Raw genomic sequence first — 17,698 nt, 5'->3', positions numbered from 1 at the left:
TTTAGCTCTTCACTGACCCAGCTCTCTGATGCTCTGCATGTCCTTTCAAGTGATCTAATGCACTGGGTTTCCTAATGCATCGATTTATTCCATAACTCTTTGTTAGCACTGCCTTTCTGCTGCAATTTATCTTAGTCACAGCTCCAGCTCCAGCAGCCACTCCTCTCCTGTCTCCCTCCCCATAGTGATTTCAGTTTCCTGGCACAGCCAGGTGATTACAGGCTGGTAATTGGGTTCTGCACCATTAAATCAGCCCTCAGCTCCCTGCACGATGGCCCTTTGGCTATGCTATTTGGCATCTTTTATTTTGAAAGGATAGAATTTCCTTTGGTGCTTTCTAACAAAACTTCCACAACCCCAAATTCCTGGAGGACCTGGGAGCTGTTTTCATGTGGTTTTAAGACCAAAGGGAATCTAATTAACAAACCTGCTTTCTTACAATGGATTTAAAACTCACCTCTGTTCTAACACATCATCAAACAACTCCCAACCTGAGGAAGTGCTCTGGAAGAAGAATAAATGGACACAACTTTTATGACACTGAGATCCCTCTGTTGTCCCAGAAGAGTTGTGTTTGTCTCCTTTGGAAAGGTTCACCCAACCCTGACAGATGATCAATGAGAAAACCATCTCAAACCAGCAAACCATCTCTTCCAGCATTGCTGCTCTACCCCAGAGCAAGGAGTGGGATTCCAAAGAATGCTGAGATTGTAGATTTTTTCCAGGGGGACGTGTCTGCTGCGAGGACATGAGGTTTCTCAAGATTCCTTGTGAAAAGAGAAGAGAAACCAAAACTGTCATGTTTTGCACTTCCCCTGGCTGGTTTTAATTAGCAGTTGCCTGTAGGAAACTGAGAGTTTAAAAAACTGATACAAGAGTTACAGAGGTTTTCAAAATGAAAAAAATACCAAAATCAAAATTGAGTAAAAATATTTCTAGCATGCTCCAGGTGTGATCTAAAGGTCTGAGGTCCTTGCTTGCTTTTCTCAGCTTCCATCAACTTTCCTTGAGTGTCTTCCTTATAGTTTTGGGAGATTTTTTCTATAAGCAAGGGTTCACACATTATTTTAGCATTACTAGAGAATTCCAGTGGCAGTGAGACCCAAGGGGCAGATGTCACATGAGGGGAACATAGCACTGCTGGAGTGACCAGCACCATCACCATGGGGCTGGAACTGAAGGAAGTAACCTCTGTCCATCAGCTCTGGGGACATCAGTCACTGCCTGGGACAGGAGGATGAAGACATGAGGAGGAACATGAGCCCAATAGGAGGGGAAATCCCAGCCCTTTATTGTTTGCAATCCAGGAGAGGTTTGGGGGCGGCAGTCAGCAGAGGGAGGCATGAGCTCACAGATGGAGTATGAGTCCCTCCAGACTGGGAAATCCAGGAAGCAGGTTTTAAATGGTGCTGCAGAACTATTTCATTTAACTTTTTTCCACTTTTATATTTAGCTCTTGCAGAGCGTATGAGAGACTGAACAAATGAAGGAGTTGAAATATTCAGAGCTGGGAATGTGTTGCTCAAATTATTCATTAACATCTTCCCTCTCCTTTGGATTTTCTCAGAATTTCAGTTTCACAAGGATTCTCCCTCTTTTATATTATCTTATTTAATGTGTCACAAAAGCTTTTCTATCTTCTCCTTCATGACCAAAAACCTCGGCTGAAAGTCACAACTTTTGATAGAACATTTAGAGAAAAAATATCCTTAATTTCTTTTTAGAAAAAATATCTTTAAAAAGAGAGATGTTTCATTTATATATATATATATATAAATAACAAAGATTTATCTTCTGAGCTTCTTAGTCATGTATAAGCAATTTAGCAACATCCAGTTCTTCTTTCAGGCCAGTGGCAGAGTTTAAGTGGGGCATCACCTGTGAGCCAGCTTCAAAACATCCCTTTGAAAAGCAGAGCAAAGACATTTGAACTAAAACTGATTCTGTCTGTATTTGGAGCCTGTGCAGCAGCTGAAGGCTGAAACCAGCCCCTCATCTGCTGTGTTTGCAAATTAGACATCACTTGTCAGGGTGGCAGTAACATCACAGGGAAATCAGGATTCTTATTTTATTTTCAAGAGGAAAAAAAACCAAACTACATTTAATTAATCACAAAAGAATGTAAAACAATACAACCTCCTGATTTTGCAGGATTTCTGTCTTGCCATTTAAGCTTTCCACAGCAGCACTAACAGAAAAGAAAAATCTCCTCTCCTTGTCCTTCTTTATGGTCCCCTTGGCACAACCATGTCCTGCAGGTACAGAATTTATGGAATAAAGCTCTCTGCAGAGAGGTGAGATGAAAGACCTTCCTTGCTTCACAGCATGAGTGTTCAGTCATGCCAGGAGAGGTCATCCCACCAGCAGCATGACTCCTCCATCTTCCCAAGTCACCTCAAGGCTACCTGGCAGACAAGTGCATCCAGGAGAAGCAGATTTCCTTCCCCAAACTGCATCCATGAAGGACATGCTCCATTAAATGACTGAAACACCTCCCTGACACCCAGACTGCTGTCATCTGGACTCAAATATTTCCAGCTGGCACTGCCAGCAACCACAGGCTTTCCCCTCCTGATGGGTTGTGCAATGCAAAACCTGCAGCAGCTGTGGCCTCTGAATTGAAAAGCAAGTTCACTTAAATCCTACTTGCACAGGGGAGCTGTTATCTTACTAAAAATTTATGGCATTCACAGAGTCTGAGGGCAGAGGGCTCCATCTCACCAGAAAGGTGTGAACTTCTGATCTTGTGGTCTTGCACAGCACCACCCCTGCTTTTACTTATTTAACTTTGGGCTGAGACTGATCATAGCTGTTAGAAACTGTTATTCCTCAGGAGGTAAAATAGGATGGTCCAGAAACAAACCCTCTAAATGCCTATTTCTTCATCTTTCCTGTGGATTTTCACTGGAACTTCAAATCAGACAAGATGCATCTGAACAGCTGAGCACAGAGGAAAATATTTTCTAACCTCCCAGTGTAAACACTTCACTAATTTGTCCCTGATTAGGGTCTACTTACACAGCCTTGTATCATTCTCTCCTAAGTATGGAATCATATTGAGCCTCCATCAGTCAAACATCAGTTTGTTAAGATCTAAAATTAGTGAGTTGCAGAGCGCTGAGCTTGAGACTGGGAGTGTTCCCATCCCCAGATTTCTCAACTGAAAGTCTTTATATTTAGCTGGTGATGTTTCACATCCTCCTCAGTTACAGATGGTAAATTATTTCATCTGGTGTGGATGGATACTTCTGCCTTGCTCTGATCCAGTAAAGCAGGAATTCTAAATATTTGATTTTTTTCCTATCAGATAGATGCAAACAGTAAAATTGCAAATAGCAGAGAAGCCATTCCTGAACTGCAGTACCCAGTGACATCCTAATGTCTTCTGTAGCATACTTGCTATATTTCTTCTGTTTCTTTTGCCCTGAGTTCTCAATAATTTGCTTGCAATATCCATACCACTAATTAATATCTCTTCTAAACACCTCTTCTGAACTCAGCTTTCAGATGCATTTCTCTGTTGAAATATTGTTCTGGACTGACAAGTTATTAATCCAGTGATATTTTAAATAAATCCCTGTAGTTCCAAGCATAGTAATCTTTCTCACTTGTGGAGATCCAAGTTGTAAGTGATAGTCTCTCAAAGAGATATTTCATGTTTTAGATTAGTGTCTCCTTGAAACACTGATCTTTCAGCCATTGGTATATTACATAGGCCTCCTCCTTTTGGTGGAGAGAAGCAGGGCACCTCTGCACTGTGACTCAAGTTTCTTATGAACAAGATGAAGATGGATCTGTTGGGGAGGTTAGGTTAGGAGTCTACAGATTTTACACCCTGCAGCAGCAGAATAGGGCTACAAAGCAAGAACCCTTCTTTGGAGCTTCAGGAGACCTGAGCCATGGGAAGAGGTAGATCTCCAGGGCTACCATGCTTTTTGCTCCAAAATCCCTGCCCAACACATTCCTGTGTTGAGCATGTGTGGCATCAGCCCATCTCTCCACGCACAGCATCCTAGCACCCATCTCCTAGCACCCACAGCCCACTTGCTGCCTGTGCCCTGCTCACATCCCAGCTTTTCTTCAGAAACATCATATTTGGCACAGGCATGTGCCCTGGGGCAGAACAGTGCAGTTGACATCCTCTAGGCACCCTAGGCAAAAACTAAGAACCTGCCACACACCCAGTCTGCTTGCTTTTTAGCTCCATTCCCCTTGCAAAACCAAGCAGCTGCCAGGACTTTATCCACCCAAGCAGGACACCTTCCCCTTGGCTGAGGCATTCAGCCACTCCTGCCAAGCAGGATGAACATCTGCAGTGAGATGCTGGGACTGCATTGTGCATCTCAGCCAACAAGAACTGAGCTCCTGCCAGTGAGGGAGGAGGTTTCTGGGGGTACAAGATCACTGGCAAAATGCTAATGCATTTGCCTGGTTGACTTCCTACACATGCTCATCCTTCCCTGAATCCATGTGTCCTTTTTCCCCACCTTCACCAGTCTTCTCCTGTTTTTAAGCATTCACTTCCCTTTGTTTCCATGTCCTTAGAGCTGCCACCTGCCTGGATGTCTGGGGACTGAGCAGGCACTTGTACACCACATCCCCCAAACTGCCTGCATCAGGGAGCTTGGTGTGAGGACGTGTGAGATACGAGAGCATCTGATCCAGCAAGTTATTTGGTTAAGGACTATTCCTTACCAATAAATAACAAATAACAAGGAAAATGCTAAGTTAAACAGACAAACACTACTGAGCGGGTCATGACAGGGATAATAACAGAGGCCAGAGCCTGCCAGGCACTGGCTGATGGGACACTAACTCCAGTCTTGGAGGGGGTCAGCCTTGATTTTGTTGGAGGAAACATGGTTTACATGAGTATTAAGGGATACCTGAGGGGGTCTGGGAACTGCACAAGATTTATGGGACAACAGACACATAAAGGGAAGGATCAGGTGGAACGAGTATGGGAAGATGATGAGGAGGGAAGATGGAGGGGCCAGGCTTGTTCCCTGCATTCTTCTTGTTAAATCCCATTCTTAATTACCTTTTCCTTGCCATCTCACTCGCTGCCCTGGGTGCCAGCCCCTGGCACACAGTCACCAGGCACTCTTCCAAATGCTGTTTGCAAGAGTGCTGAGCTTCAGACTTGAGCCACATGCAAAGTCTCAACTGCAACAAGAAAGAAAATGTCCTTTATTCAGTAAATAAAACTCACCAAGAGGTGCTCAGCACAGGCAGGCTACTAAGAGTGCAGGTCCTACAAATAAATATAAATCCAGAGGAACTATGGTAACAAAAGAGAAGCTGTGAAGATCATAAGGCAACTCCGTTTGAGCTGTTTTCAGAGAGACTTCCCTTGCAGCAGACATGGGAGGAACAGCAGAAGCTGCTGAATTACAAACTTGTCTTTAAACAGTTTTAAGCTGGTCAGTCACTTTCAACTGGAAACAAGGAAACCATGATTGAAAACCAAAAGGTTGAGGTTCAGAGCTGGAAAGACAACTGTCCACTCAGGTATTAAAGCAAAATTTAAAACATTTGTACCATTTTTTTTGTGCCTTGAGCTGCTGTGACTGTAAAGCAATCTTATCAACATAGTAACACATTCAGACAATATGGGTCCACAATGAATTAAAGTAAAGGCTGAAAACATAGAAAACCAACCTAGAAAACACAAATGCAGCTTTTATTTCCCTCAGAGTAACTGGATGAATTCAGGAAGGTTGCACTCTTGCCATTTCACTTGTCAAACACAAAGCTTGAAAAGTAGGTCTTGGAAAAGTTTGGTTTACCTCCTTTTATGAACTTCAGCAGGCACAGAAGGCATTTATTTATTCTTGTTTTGTACAAAGGCATGAAGTGAATTAGAATTAAGTACATCAGACTTGGGCAGCTGCTAAGCACTTGCTCACAGAGAGTGTTGCCATCATCCCTTTGCTGAGCTGCTTCAAATGGTCACTGAAAGCACCACAGAATTGCCTGATAAGAGAAATACCAACAGATAAGGAAAATCCCTTAAAAAGTATTTTCATGAAATTACTTTTTTCAAAACTCAAATCAGCAAAGTAGCACATATTTTCATCTCTAGGCTATAAAATGGAGAGATGTGATTTTATCTCTTTTTAAAATTACTGAAGTTCAGTTAAAAAAGGCTTCGTAATGGCATTTAGAAATAAGTTACTTATCTTGATATGAGCTGGTGTATCACCCCTAAAATGAAGCAAAGCTTCCCCAGATTGCTCACTTCTGACAGTTTTTCACTACTTAGTGACCTTAAATTAAGAGACAAGTAAACTAGCACTTCTCAGCATGGTTTAACTGAGGTGACAGATATATCAAGTAACAGAAAATACTGACACATTACATTCTTCTGACTTTTTTTTTTGAGTGAGACACATCCAGCAGAAGAGTAGCAGAGGAAAACTTGTAATTTCACAAGTATCAGCTTCATGCTCTCCAAGCAGAGCTGAAAAACAAAACCACTGCAGGGAGAACCTTGACAGGCTGGAGGGGTGGGAGTGTGGGGGCCTTGGGAGGGACAATGAGGCCAAGAGCGAGGTCCTGCACCTGGGCCAGGGCAGTCTCCAGCATCAATGCAGGCTGGAGGATGTGTGGATGGATCAAGGGGAACCCTGCAGAGAAGGATTTGGAGTATCAGTGGATGAAAAGCTCAACATGAGCCAGTGTTGTGCTCTGACAGCCCAGAAAGCCCACATTATCCTGGGCTGCATCACAAGAAATGTGACCAGCAGGGTGAGGGAGATGATTCCCCCCCTTATTCACGGCTCTGGTGGAACCCTGAGTTCTGCATCCAGAACTGGAGTGCCCAAGACAAGGAGGACACGGAGCTGTCAGAACAGATCCAGAGAAGGGCTAGGAAGATGGTCAGAGGGCTGGAGCATGTGTGAGAAGAGGGAAAGGGAGAGGGAGAGGGAGAGGGAGAGGGAGAGGGAGAGGGAGAGGGAGAGGGAGAAGGAGAGAGAGAGGGAGAGGAGAGGCTTTGGGGAAACCTTAGAGCATTCTTCCAGTACCTGAAGGGGGCCTGCAAAAAAGATGGGCACAGAGTTTCTGTCAGGGCTGTAGCAACAAGTCAAAGGGTATCAGTTTAAATCTGAAAGAGGGTAGATTGTCCTGTTAAACCGTGGCATAGATTTACACTGGAGATTAGGGAGATGCTCTTCCCTGTGAGGATGGTGAGACACTGGCACAGGTTGCCCAGAGAAGCTGTGGCTGTCCCTTCCCTGGAAGTGATCAGGGCCAGGTTGGATGGGGCTTGGAGCAACCTGGTCTGGTGGGAGGTGTCCCTGCCCATGTAGGAGGTTGGAACTGGATGATCTTTGAAGGTCCCTTCTGTAGCAGGTCACTCTTCCTCTCTGGGCCTGCCTCAGTTGCCCTCTGTCATTCACTTGCAGTTCCCATGAGAAAGCAAAGGGCAGAACAAACTCTGAACTGGTAACAATATTGGAAATATAAAATAAAGGCCAAGGTGATCTCTCTGGCATCAGCTGCTCTTCTGTGTTGAAGAATCCAGAGCTCAGTTTATCCACAGCTTGGCTAAAAGGAGACAAAACAAGAACAGGTGGATAACAAGAGTTTGCTTGGTGAGAACAAAGGCTTTATTGTTTTTTCCTCTGTTCCCCTTTTTTTTCTTCAATGGAGAAGAAAAAACAGGATATTGGAGGTAATGCTAAGTTAAATAACAGCTGCCAATCACTTTATTCTATAAAAGCCCAGTCCCATCTTTGATTAGAGAGACTCCTGTACACTTTCCCTGGAAGTTGTGCTCTACCTTCTCCTCTCCAGCAGGGACACCTGCTCGAGTGGTTACTCCTCAAGAGGTTGAAAGAAAGAGATGCTACTGCACGCAGAGAAGGGTAAGAAATATTAAATCCCTATATATGAATTCTAATTCATATCTTTATTAGCTGTATCTTCATTAGCTACCTTTAAATCTTAAAGAAAGCTTTTACTCTTAAACTTTGGAACTTTAAGGCTTTAGGATCCTTTAAAACTTAACAGAGGAGCCTGCAGTCATTGTCTGACCACATTGCCTTAAGGTATTATTTTAACCATTGTTCTAGATCTAGAAGACCTAGTAACAAGTAATTTGTGAGTATGCAATTAACCGTTGTGTCAGAGTTATTGACTATTCAATTGTGTATTTTGTTGTTAGGGTACCTCATTATTTGTTACCCTAATACCCTCTTTTGCTACCCTAATATCCTCACACTCAGATAATCCAATTTATGCCTTTTTAATCTAATTTTTCAGATCCTTTGCTATTTACAATGAATCTTGGGTTTGTACATAGACCTCTCATCTGCTATCTTGTCCCTTATGGGAAACTTTCTAACCCTTTCTGTGATTCTAAGAATTAACTCAAACAAATGTCCTCACATTAGATTAATATTACCTTGTGATCACAAACTTGAACTCAGGCAAGAACCCCTGTACCAGTTTCTTTATTAAAGAGAGGAATGCCTTTGGCTTCATAGCTAAGGCCATAGCTAAGTTACACAGATGTATTTGAAAAAAAAGGGAGTGGTTTTAAGTAGCCCTAAGCCTAGCATGAACTGGAAAGAAATGTGGATATGAACTGTATGTTAAAGGCCAGTTATAAAAGACACTGTCACTGACAATACAAAACCTGCTATTTTACTGATGAAGTGAGAGAACCCCCAGCATTAGGGCTGAAAAGACTGTCTGTAAATTGGTCTCCAGCACTAATTATAAGGCTTTTCTTTCCTTTTTCATCCCATCATTCTTTTAAATATTACAGTGAGATACAACCTTTTAGCACACTGATAATGCCAAAAAATGATAGCAATAAAATCTAGGTAATTCACTGTCTCAAAGCAAGAACATTCTGCCAACTCATACATAACCAGTATTTCAGAAGTGGAACATGAATTCCCCTGGTGTGTGTCTGAAATAAAATAAAGAAACTGCAGTGGGCTGTATGAAATACACACTCATTGTTTTAGAACATAATACAAGAGAGAAAATGTCCAGCAGTAATGCAAAAACATTGAAGGGCAGTCAGGTAAAATGAGGGAAGCCCAGGATACTCTTACATTTGTTTCCATTTTTTAAAATCTTGCCTTAAAAAAGTTAAGTTCTAAAAAGTTACCTGCTGTTTAATTTCTGTTCTAGAATACCCAGCTATGTCTTTTTTATATATACTGAGAAAACAGCCCTACAAAACATTCTCACTTATTCTGTGTTTGCTGCAAACAATAATTTCTGCCAATTAATTAGAGCTGGGCATAAAACACATCTGGTTGTGTGATTATTTTTAAAGGGCTTTTCATGTCCACTGGCAGATTTCTGTTGCTTAGGAATCTATGAAGTTTAAAAAGTGAGATCCAGTCTTACAGAGACAAAATAGATGGCTCATCCTGATATTTTTTCTGTTCACACTATCTGATGGCAAAGTATGCAAAAAGACCTCTCTTAATAAGTATATCCAGAGCAACAAAAAAAAGCAATCACAATGAAAATCTGAAGTTACTGTAGCAATGCTTTATTTCTATCTTTGCCATAACTTTCTATTTTTATGTCATTAAACCTTCCTGAAATAAAAAAGGCTTCATAGTTTCTTATGAGTACCTTCCAAAAATAGGGTGACTAAATTATTGTCAGAGAGATCTTTTGAATACTGCACTTATTACTTACTACTTATTAATATTACTTATTAATTCTACTTATTTTGACTGTACGTCCTCAATTTTGGATCCTGAGCTGGCCACCATTTTAGGTTCCAATGGAGAATATTGGTATGACAGATGGTACAAGAAGTTTCCACTGCTGATCTGTGCCTGAAACCTCAGTCTAAACATCCCTCTGCTTTATGCTCTGCAGGCAGGAGATATTCATGACACTGTTAGGTAACTACCATGAACACACCTAGTGGTTCAGATAACAATCTGTTCCAGAGGGCAATTTTCTAAATATTTTTGGCATATTAAAGTATTTTAATTAAATTCCTTAATGAGTGAAGGCAAGTGTGACACCTTGCCTGTCCCAGGTGTCTCAGAGTAGGGACACACATGGGGACAGCTTCTGCAGAGCTGACAGCACAGCAACATGCTGAAAGCACATGTTCCATATTTACATTTAGAAGAAATTAATTGTGTCCAGAGGAGGCAGCTTCCCTCCCCTCTGAATAAGAGATGTCCAAGTGACAAGATCAGGTGTAGATGTTGAAAATGGTATTTGAAATTATTAATTCTGCATAGAAATCCCATATATTACCTGCCTTAGTTACCTAACTATAAACATCACTTGTCACAGGTTTTATTTTCTACCTGCAGTTTTGTACTGCCTGAACCCACTGCCTATAAATCCACAATCTATTTTTTCCCCTCCATAAAAAGGCACATGTTACCAGGTGAATTAATACTTCCTCTTCAAGTAATTAACACTTGCACCTGACAGAAATACTGCAGGGATACCCTGTCAGGAAGACATCCTTGTTGTCACTGTTTCTATCACAATACCTGGTTTTTAAATCTGCAGCTTAGCACTGGTCCTTGCTACTTGATTAGGTGGAGTCTTCCATCAAAGCCTTTGTTTGCTATTCTTGCTGTTCTCCATGGAAACTTTTGCCTTTGGGGCTTATTTTTTCCCTTTGTAGTCTCATAACCCTCAGCTACACCAAGAGACTGGGGCTGACATGAGCCAGTGTCAGGAAGATTGTATTGTTTTCAATAAAGATTGATGCTGGTACTTGCATTGGACTTTGCACACAGTTAAATAAATGATGCCCATTTACCAGCATTTTATCTTTTTGATGATAAAATATTTGTGATAGGAAAATGAGAACTAATAAAGACTTTTGGTTACAGCAGGAAAAAAATGGATTTCCTATGTCTGTAATTCCAAGCTTCTCTGCATTTCCAGTATTTCCCCTTCTACCCAAGAATGACATCAATACTTACTGCAAGTCAGATTACAGAAATATAATTTACTTAGAATTCTAACAAACAGATGTATAAAGCATACAAACAAAACAGAACAACAACAGAACTAATACTCATAAACTTTCACTTTATGGACTTGTTTGTCTTCACATTCTCTTTGCTTATCATAATAATAGAATGTATTGTCCCTTCTCTGAAGCTTCTTAACAAATCCAGTTTCAGGCCAATACTCTACCTACAAACAGAATGAAAAGGATATAAATTCACATGAACATGTGCACATGAAATGATGCTTCCATGGGTAAACCTCACTTGCATCTAAACACTACTTTGCTATTAATGTGCTTAGCTTTTAAAAAAAGATTAAGGGTAAGATGTCAGAAAGCAGTTTTCTGGTGTAATATAAAGAATTATGTGATCAGACGAGTCTAGAAATAAGGATCTAAAAATACTTGATAGATAGGGTTATTTATAAAGTGGACTAGTAAAAGCTTTTAAAATACCTTGTTTAGGATAAAACATTATTGCTATTCTGTTATTCAGTAACCTGAGTGACTGAAAGATTCCCCTTCTGTAAGACTGACACACACTTAAGGGTTTCTTCAGGATCCTTCTGACCATAAAAAATGTGCTTTTCATAAAGATGAAGTGAGCCACACACATCTTAGACTCAAAACCAGCAGAATTAGGCCCTCAGGAAACCAGCACCATCCTGCTGCTGCTCAGTGTTCCCCAATGTGAAGCTCTAGGGTCTTGAGCACTTGTGTGTTCAACAGCTTTATGGCTTTAGTAATAGATGTTGAATTAGAGCATCCTCTAATCAGAGAGACAAAACCAGTGCTGGTTTTGGCTGGCATGGAATTTATTTTCTTCATGTTATGGATTTGTGCTGGAAACTGTGTTGATAGTTCAGACAAGTTTTCCTTATTGCTGAGGAGATCTTACACAGCCCTTCTCTGCTTCTCATGCCACTTCACCAGCAAGTAGGCTGGGGGTGCACAACAAGTCCTGAGGGGACACAGCTGACCCCAAATGACCAAAGGGAAATTCTATACCATATAACATCATGCTCAGCAATATGATGACATTCAGAATTATGGCATTTGTCTTCCTAAGTAACTATTACTTAGCCCTCCTTTCCTGGAGATGGCTGAAACCTGCCTGCTGATGGGAAGCAGTGAATGATTCCTTGTTTTTCTTGGCTTGTGTGCTCAGCTTTTGCTTTACCTATTAAGCTGTCTTCATCTCAGCCCACAAGTTTTCTCACTTTTACTCTTCTGATTCTCTTCCCCACCCCATCACAGGGAAGCGAGTGAGAGCATGTGTAGGGCTTAGTTGCCAGCTGGGGTTAAGACATGGGAGTCCTTTTTGGCACCCAACATGAGGCTTGAAGGGTTTGAGATAACAACAGACTTGCCTGGAATGTGCTAGATTGAATTTATAGATTTTTCTTGTTGTTTTAGCTATTAATTGGCAGGCACCTGTGCTTGGCATAACACTTTGATTGCCTCACTGTCATTTAGAGCCTACCACCCATTAGTGGCTGCTTTCTTGCTTTCACTGCTTGGGGTAGTGCTGTAGTGTATATCATTCTGCTGTGCTGTGTGCTGGAACATTTTGGTGACAGAAATGAGGATGTGCCACTGCTGGCAGGTGGCCAGGGCATTGCTGCTGTCTCCATGCTGCTGTACTGCACAGGCTGGAACTCCAGTATGAATTCAAGTTGAACGGACTTTCACCTGTGGGTGAGTCCATGTGGGAGCAGGACACCCCAAAGTATCTGTGGCTGTGGGTAAGTCCACACCAGAGCAGGTACTGTGTCCCCATGTTAGCTATTATGAAGAAAATTAATTATATCCCAGCCTAAACCAGCACACATTACTTGAGACACACTGAGGAGCTATTTGCATTCTCTGTCTAAACATAATACATAATACATAATACATAAGAGCCTTAACGTTCTTTCTACCTACATTATAATTGCATCATAATCAACAACTGCATTATGGAAACTTAATATAGAGTTAACAAGACATTTCAAAATGTGTAAATTGAAAGAGAACCACTACCAGAGCCTGGCAAGTTTGGATAACATGCCCACTCATTTTACACTGAATAAGCAGGGTTTGTTTATGGTTATGCCCTGTCATAAATCTTAAAGTTTGATCCTAGCACACTAGGAGGAGGAGAATTTCCTTTTGAAGAGTTAAATGAATTTACAAGAATTACAGTGTTACCTGTGCCCATGGCAAAATAATAAACTGCATCTTATTATGGACCTTTTGCTGTATTTTGAGTTAATTGGATGAGGAGTGACTTCCCTAGGAACATTCTGCACTTATGTGCACAGGAGGTTAAAAACTTTAAGTGTACTTTTGATACTACAAGTGCTGCTTTGGAAGATCAATCACAGAGCTCTAATAAAGACAATAAGTTGTTTGCTCCATTAACCTCTTGGTTGCTGTTTTGAATCTCAAATAGCCACTGAATATCTGGCCACTAATTATTAGATCATTTGATGTGCTAAGGAGTGTTACCACCAATTGCAGTGAGCAGAGGAACAATTCCTGGGTATTCTCAGTTGGTGGATGCCTGTGCCATAACTGCCCTTACCACAGCTGGCATCAAATATTTTTATTGTGGAGAGTTTCAACAGAAGCCAAGTTTTGATTGAGCACAAAGTCTGATTATGCTATCAGGGAATTCAACTGTAAAACTGAAGTCAGTAGCAATGACACAGCACTGGCTCCCTGGACAATGAAGGAGTTTCCTATCAGGTTTCTTGGCAGAGACACAGGCAAACTTCACAGAGAATGCAGCCTGATAAATTCCTTTCCTCAAAAACAAATTATCCTTTCAGATAGCAGCTACATTCTTTCAAAGAAATCTACTATGCTTCTTAATGAATAAGAGTGAAGAAATAAAACAACCAGGCTGGGCAGTATTTCTGTTACAGTTCTATGAAATAAACTATTCTGCTCAGTCAATAATAGCCCAAGAATTCAAGTCACACCTCAGAGAAAAAGCTGTATCAGAAATCAGCCTAAATGAAAGGAAACAGCACCTCCATTTTCATTTAACACCTTAACATGAGACAGAAGTAATAACTCTTGTCAGGGTATAAATCTTACCATATCAACTTGTTTTACTTGTTTATATTCTACTTCATCTCTGTATCCAGCTTGCTGAAATCTGTATAAGTTCTCTACTTCTTCTGACCATTTTTTGGCATGATGGATAGATTTTGGTTTCATGTCAGCTTTAGCCATGACTTCAGAAACTTCAGACTTTTTCCTGAAATAAGATTTAAAAATAATAAATAGAGAAGAAAGAAGCAAGCAATTTTGTTAGGGACATCATGAAATGGGTAGACCCAAATTGAAAAATAAGGGAATTACAGACAGTACAATATTATATTTTCATCAGAATCTGAGGCTAAAAAAGAAAAATGTTGTAAGCAGTTGGAATGAAATTAAATGCACTACTTGATATCAAACAAGTGCAGCCCACCTGTATTTCTTATCTAGGAAACTATTATATTTTTGCTACCTTGAATGACCAATGCTGCCTAAAACTTATTTATGCACATTGATAGTAATGGTTTGAATTTCACATCTTTACAGCCCTTTTGGAACTGGCAGCTTCTCAGAGTTGTCTTTCTTATTTAAGAGACACCAAACTGAGAACCACCAAATGATGAACTGGGCTGTTACTGAAGAACAACAAACAGTCAGGGTGGGAGAGAGGGGGGAAGGAAGACAAATGGACTGCTGGCCTCATGGTCACTGTGGAGATGATAAAGAAGAGGTCTTAAGAAATAAATTGTATGGGATAAGGAGGCAGGGCACACAACCTACCAAAATTCATCCCTTGCCCCATCAAAATCTGCACTGACCACCACTGATTCCTCCTCACACAAAACCTCTTTGTTCAGTCTGGTGGGAAACAGTGAATAGGATAATCAACTGCTAAACCTGCACAGAGCAGAACTGCCATAAATTAAACTCAAGCTACATAGTAAAAAAAGAACAGAATAAACAATAAAAACAACAACAAAAAAATTGCAAGGTCAGTGGAAAATCACCAGGAGTGCACTTGAACTGTATTTCAAAAGAAGATGAACAATTTGACTTCTACCTTATATCTGAATTTCCCTGCACTTTCTTTCTTGAGTTTACTGTGCTACTGAAATACAATTTCTGCAAGCAAAACACACTGTCATGCCTAGCAGATATGGTCAGACAGGAATCCTTTCCTAGTTTTGTAATGTCATCAAGTTTCAGCTTCATAATTAGGAAGGTTATCTTCAAAGAAGAAGAAGCTGCTGGATTTTGTAGTGAGAGGTGCAGTTGTGGGTAGTACACTGCTTCCAAATCCAGCACACAGACTAAAATTTCCTTACTTAGCAAGTTCCTGTACCAACTGAGAGCTTGAAAAGTTGAATGCTGATGTCTTATCAATTGCACAAAAAACTCTGACTGAAATGCAGAAAATGAGAAAAAAAATCACACCATAACATACCCATCTTTGGGAAAATTGTATTAAGAATTATTGTTATAATGCAGAAATAGCAGAAGTCTGCATCTCTCTAGCCTAACTTATGAGAGCCATTAGCATAAAAAGAAAGGGTCTTTCATCTCTTATTGCATACATTTTATTAAAAATCAATAAAAATATGATCAAGGGCTCTTTTCTGGCAACACTGAACTATTCCTTGCAGTTCAGCACTCCAAAAATGCAATTACCAGGCTCTGCAGCATTTTGTATTGAAGATAAATATTTCCTAATGAAAAAAGTAAATTTCCCACTAAGTTATGAGGTGTAACATACAAAGTAACATGATAAGCACACAACCTGATTCTAAATCTTTAGTCTAGTCTCTGAGCTATCTATATCAACACCATTTTTTTCCTCCCTGGCTGCAAAGGGCTCATTTGTAGCCATTACAGAATTTTTCATGCCCTGTATGTGCTTATCATTGTTGTAAATTGGAGATTTTAAACAGTATAGTTAGCAATAACATTAGATCTTAATAAATGCTACACTAAAATGAATATAAGGGATTGATGATAACTTACATGTTACTTGTGTCATGCACTTCTGTACAGGATGCACTGAATTCATCTAATGGCTGTGCTTCCTCAAGGCATCTCAGCATGTGTGGCACTTCCTGAGTCATCATTTATTCCAATTGCATGTCCTGCTCAAAAATATATATATATATAAAGGCCATATATATATATATAAAGGCCACACATTTGAAGTACCAGCTTGGTGTCTTCAAATAACAAAAGGCTCAACCTGATATTTTTAGGCTGCTATTTAAGCCCTTCAAAAATGTACTCTTTTGTCTACTGCTGTGTGTGTGAGTTCCAGGCACAGAGCTGGTTTCACTGCACAAAAGCACAAGATGAGCTGTACTCCAGCCAGCTGCAGTTCAGGGAAGAGACAAAAGACAGCAGACAGATACAGGCAAAGGAAAGAATGCAAGAGAATGGTAAGAAAATATCCAGCATAATACTAACACTTTTCACTTAAGGGGAATTGCTGAACAGTGAAATGGACTTTGCTAAGATGACTAAACGTGCCTGCATTTAATTTGGGGGAAATCGTGACATCCCATACACCTCTGGTTTGGTTTTAGGAAAACATTTTTTAAATGCCAATTGTAGCATGATTTCTATAAAATCCTAACTATGCTGGACTTGCACATGGGAGTTTCCTTAACACACAAGTTGTAAGGGTATGTGGGAGGGAAGTGTCTGCTGCTTTAAAGGCATCTACTCAAGGACCTTCTTCAATGCAACAAGAAAGGGATAATAAGAAAAGGAGGAAGCCATAAAATGAAAACATATGGGACACAATCTTGAGCAGTAAATTACAAGGGAGGCAGTGATGAGAACCAAACTTGGTTGCACTAATTGATGGGGGAATGTGAGAGTCTGAGAATGTTTATTCCAGAAGGGTTATCTGATCAGGGACCTTGTGAACTGGGAAACCAAAGGGGAAGGGGGAAAACAGAAATAAAATATACAGACACAAACCTGACTAGAAAAAACATTGAAACCATGACAAGAAACAAACCTCGCCACTTCCAACACCTGATGGGACTCCCCGGAAGATCAGTTGTAAACCAGGGGACACCCTGACTCAGAGGGGTGCAGGAATCAATCCAGCTGTACAGACCTGGGAGGGATGTGCAGGGGAAGGGGAGCAGAAAGGAACAAAGATGGGAGTAGGCAGAAAGGAGTATAAACAAGGTCAGTCATGTGTAAAACAGGGCCAGTCAGAGCCCAGCTGAGCTCTGCGCCCCATCATCAGTCTGTTCTACCTTCTTTATCTTATTACATCTTAACTTTCTCACTAATCTCTCTCTCTATCCCATGTGTATGTGTGGACCAAGTGAGACCTGTGCACATGAGTGAAAACTGGTGCCAGCTCCTGAAGGCAGATCAGGGGTACAGCCACCTTCAGGCTGTGGTGTCAGCTGCTGGAGAGAATAGGGGTCTCTTAACTTCCATCCACTGGAGCAGGAATAGTGTGTGCCCCAAAAAATCAGCTACTGGGGGAGGGCTGGCACGAAGGAGGGGCTCCATGGCAGCAGCTGGAGCAGGATTGTGGGTCAACAGGTTGTGCCACTGGTGCCAGCTGCTGGGGTGGAGGGATGAGTGTCAGGATCTCACATATATATATATGGATTTGGGGAGGTTTGTAGCCATATTCACTAGCAAACGTTAAGCTGGAGTAACTGGTGAGGAGGGGCACCTCAGGTCCAAGCA

The 17,698-nt window shown here is 41.0% G+C and overlaps 1 protein-coding gene across 1 annotated transcript; it reads right to left on the bottom strand.

Annotated features, from left to right (window-relative positions):
• Positions 1-10,943: 10,943 nt before the first annotated feature.
• Positions 10,944-17,109, bottom strand: MEIG1 (meiosis/spermiogenesis associated 1). The gene is made up of 4 exons (XM_008493117.2): positions 17,004-17,109; positions 15,998-16,122; positions 14,051-14,213; positions 10,944-11,154 (listed from the first exon to the last, which is right to left on the bottom strand). The coding sequence occupies exons 2-4, from the start codon at positions 16,099-16,101 to the stop codon at positions 11,026-11,028; spliced, it is 396 nt and encodes a 131-aa protein (XP_008491339.2). The 5' UTR covers positions 16,102-16,122; positions 17,004-17,109; the 3' UTR covers positions 10,944-11,025.
• Between the last annotated feature and the right edge of the window lie 589 nt (positions 17,110-17,698).

Source organism: Calypte anna, chromosome 1 (genome assembly GCF_003957555.1).
Source record: "Calypte anna isolate BGI_N300 chromosome 1, bCalAnn1_v1.p, whole genome shotgun sequence".
Taxonomy (NCBI): Eukaryota; Metazoa; Chordata; class Aves; order Apodiformes; family Trochilidae; genus Calypte; species Calypte anna.
This window is presented reverse-complemented; position numbering and strand designations above follow the sequence as displayed.

What these genes read in the sequence shown, in the direction of transcription:
- MEIG1 (XM_008493117.2), bottom strand. Translation starts at nt 16,101, where the DNA reads ATGATGACTCAGGAAGTGCCACACATGCTGAGATGCCTTGAGGAAGCA. An exon ending in GTGCATGACACAAGTAACAT is followed by an intron (nt 14,214 to 15,997) that starts GTAAGTTATCAT and finishes ATCTTATTTCAG; the next exon opens with GAAAAAGTCTGAAGTTTCTG. An exon ending in AAGTAAAACAAGTTGATATG is followed by an intron (nt 11,155 to 14,050) that starts GTAAGATTTATA and finishes TTCTGTTTGTAG; the next exon opens with GTAGAGTATTGGCCTGAAAC.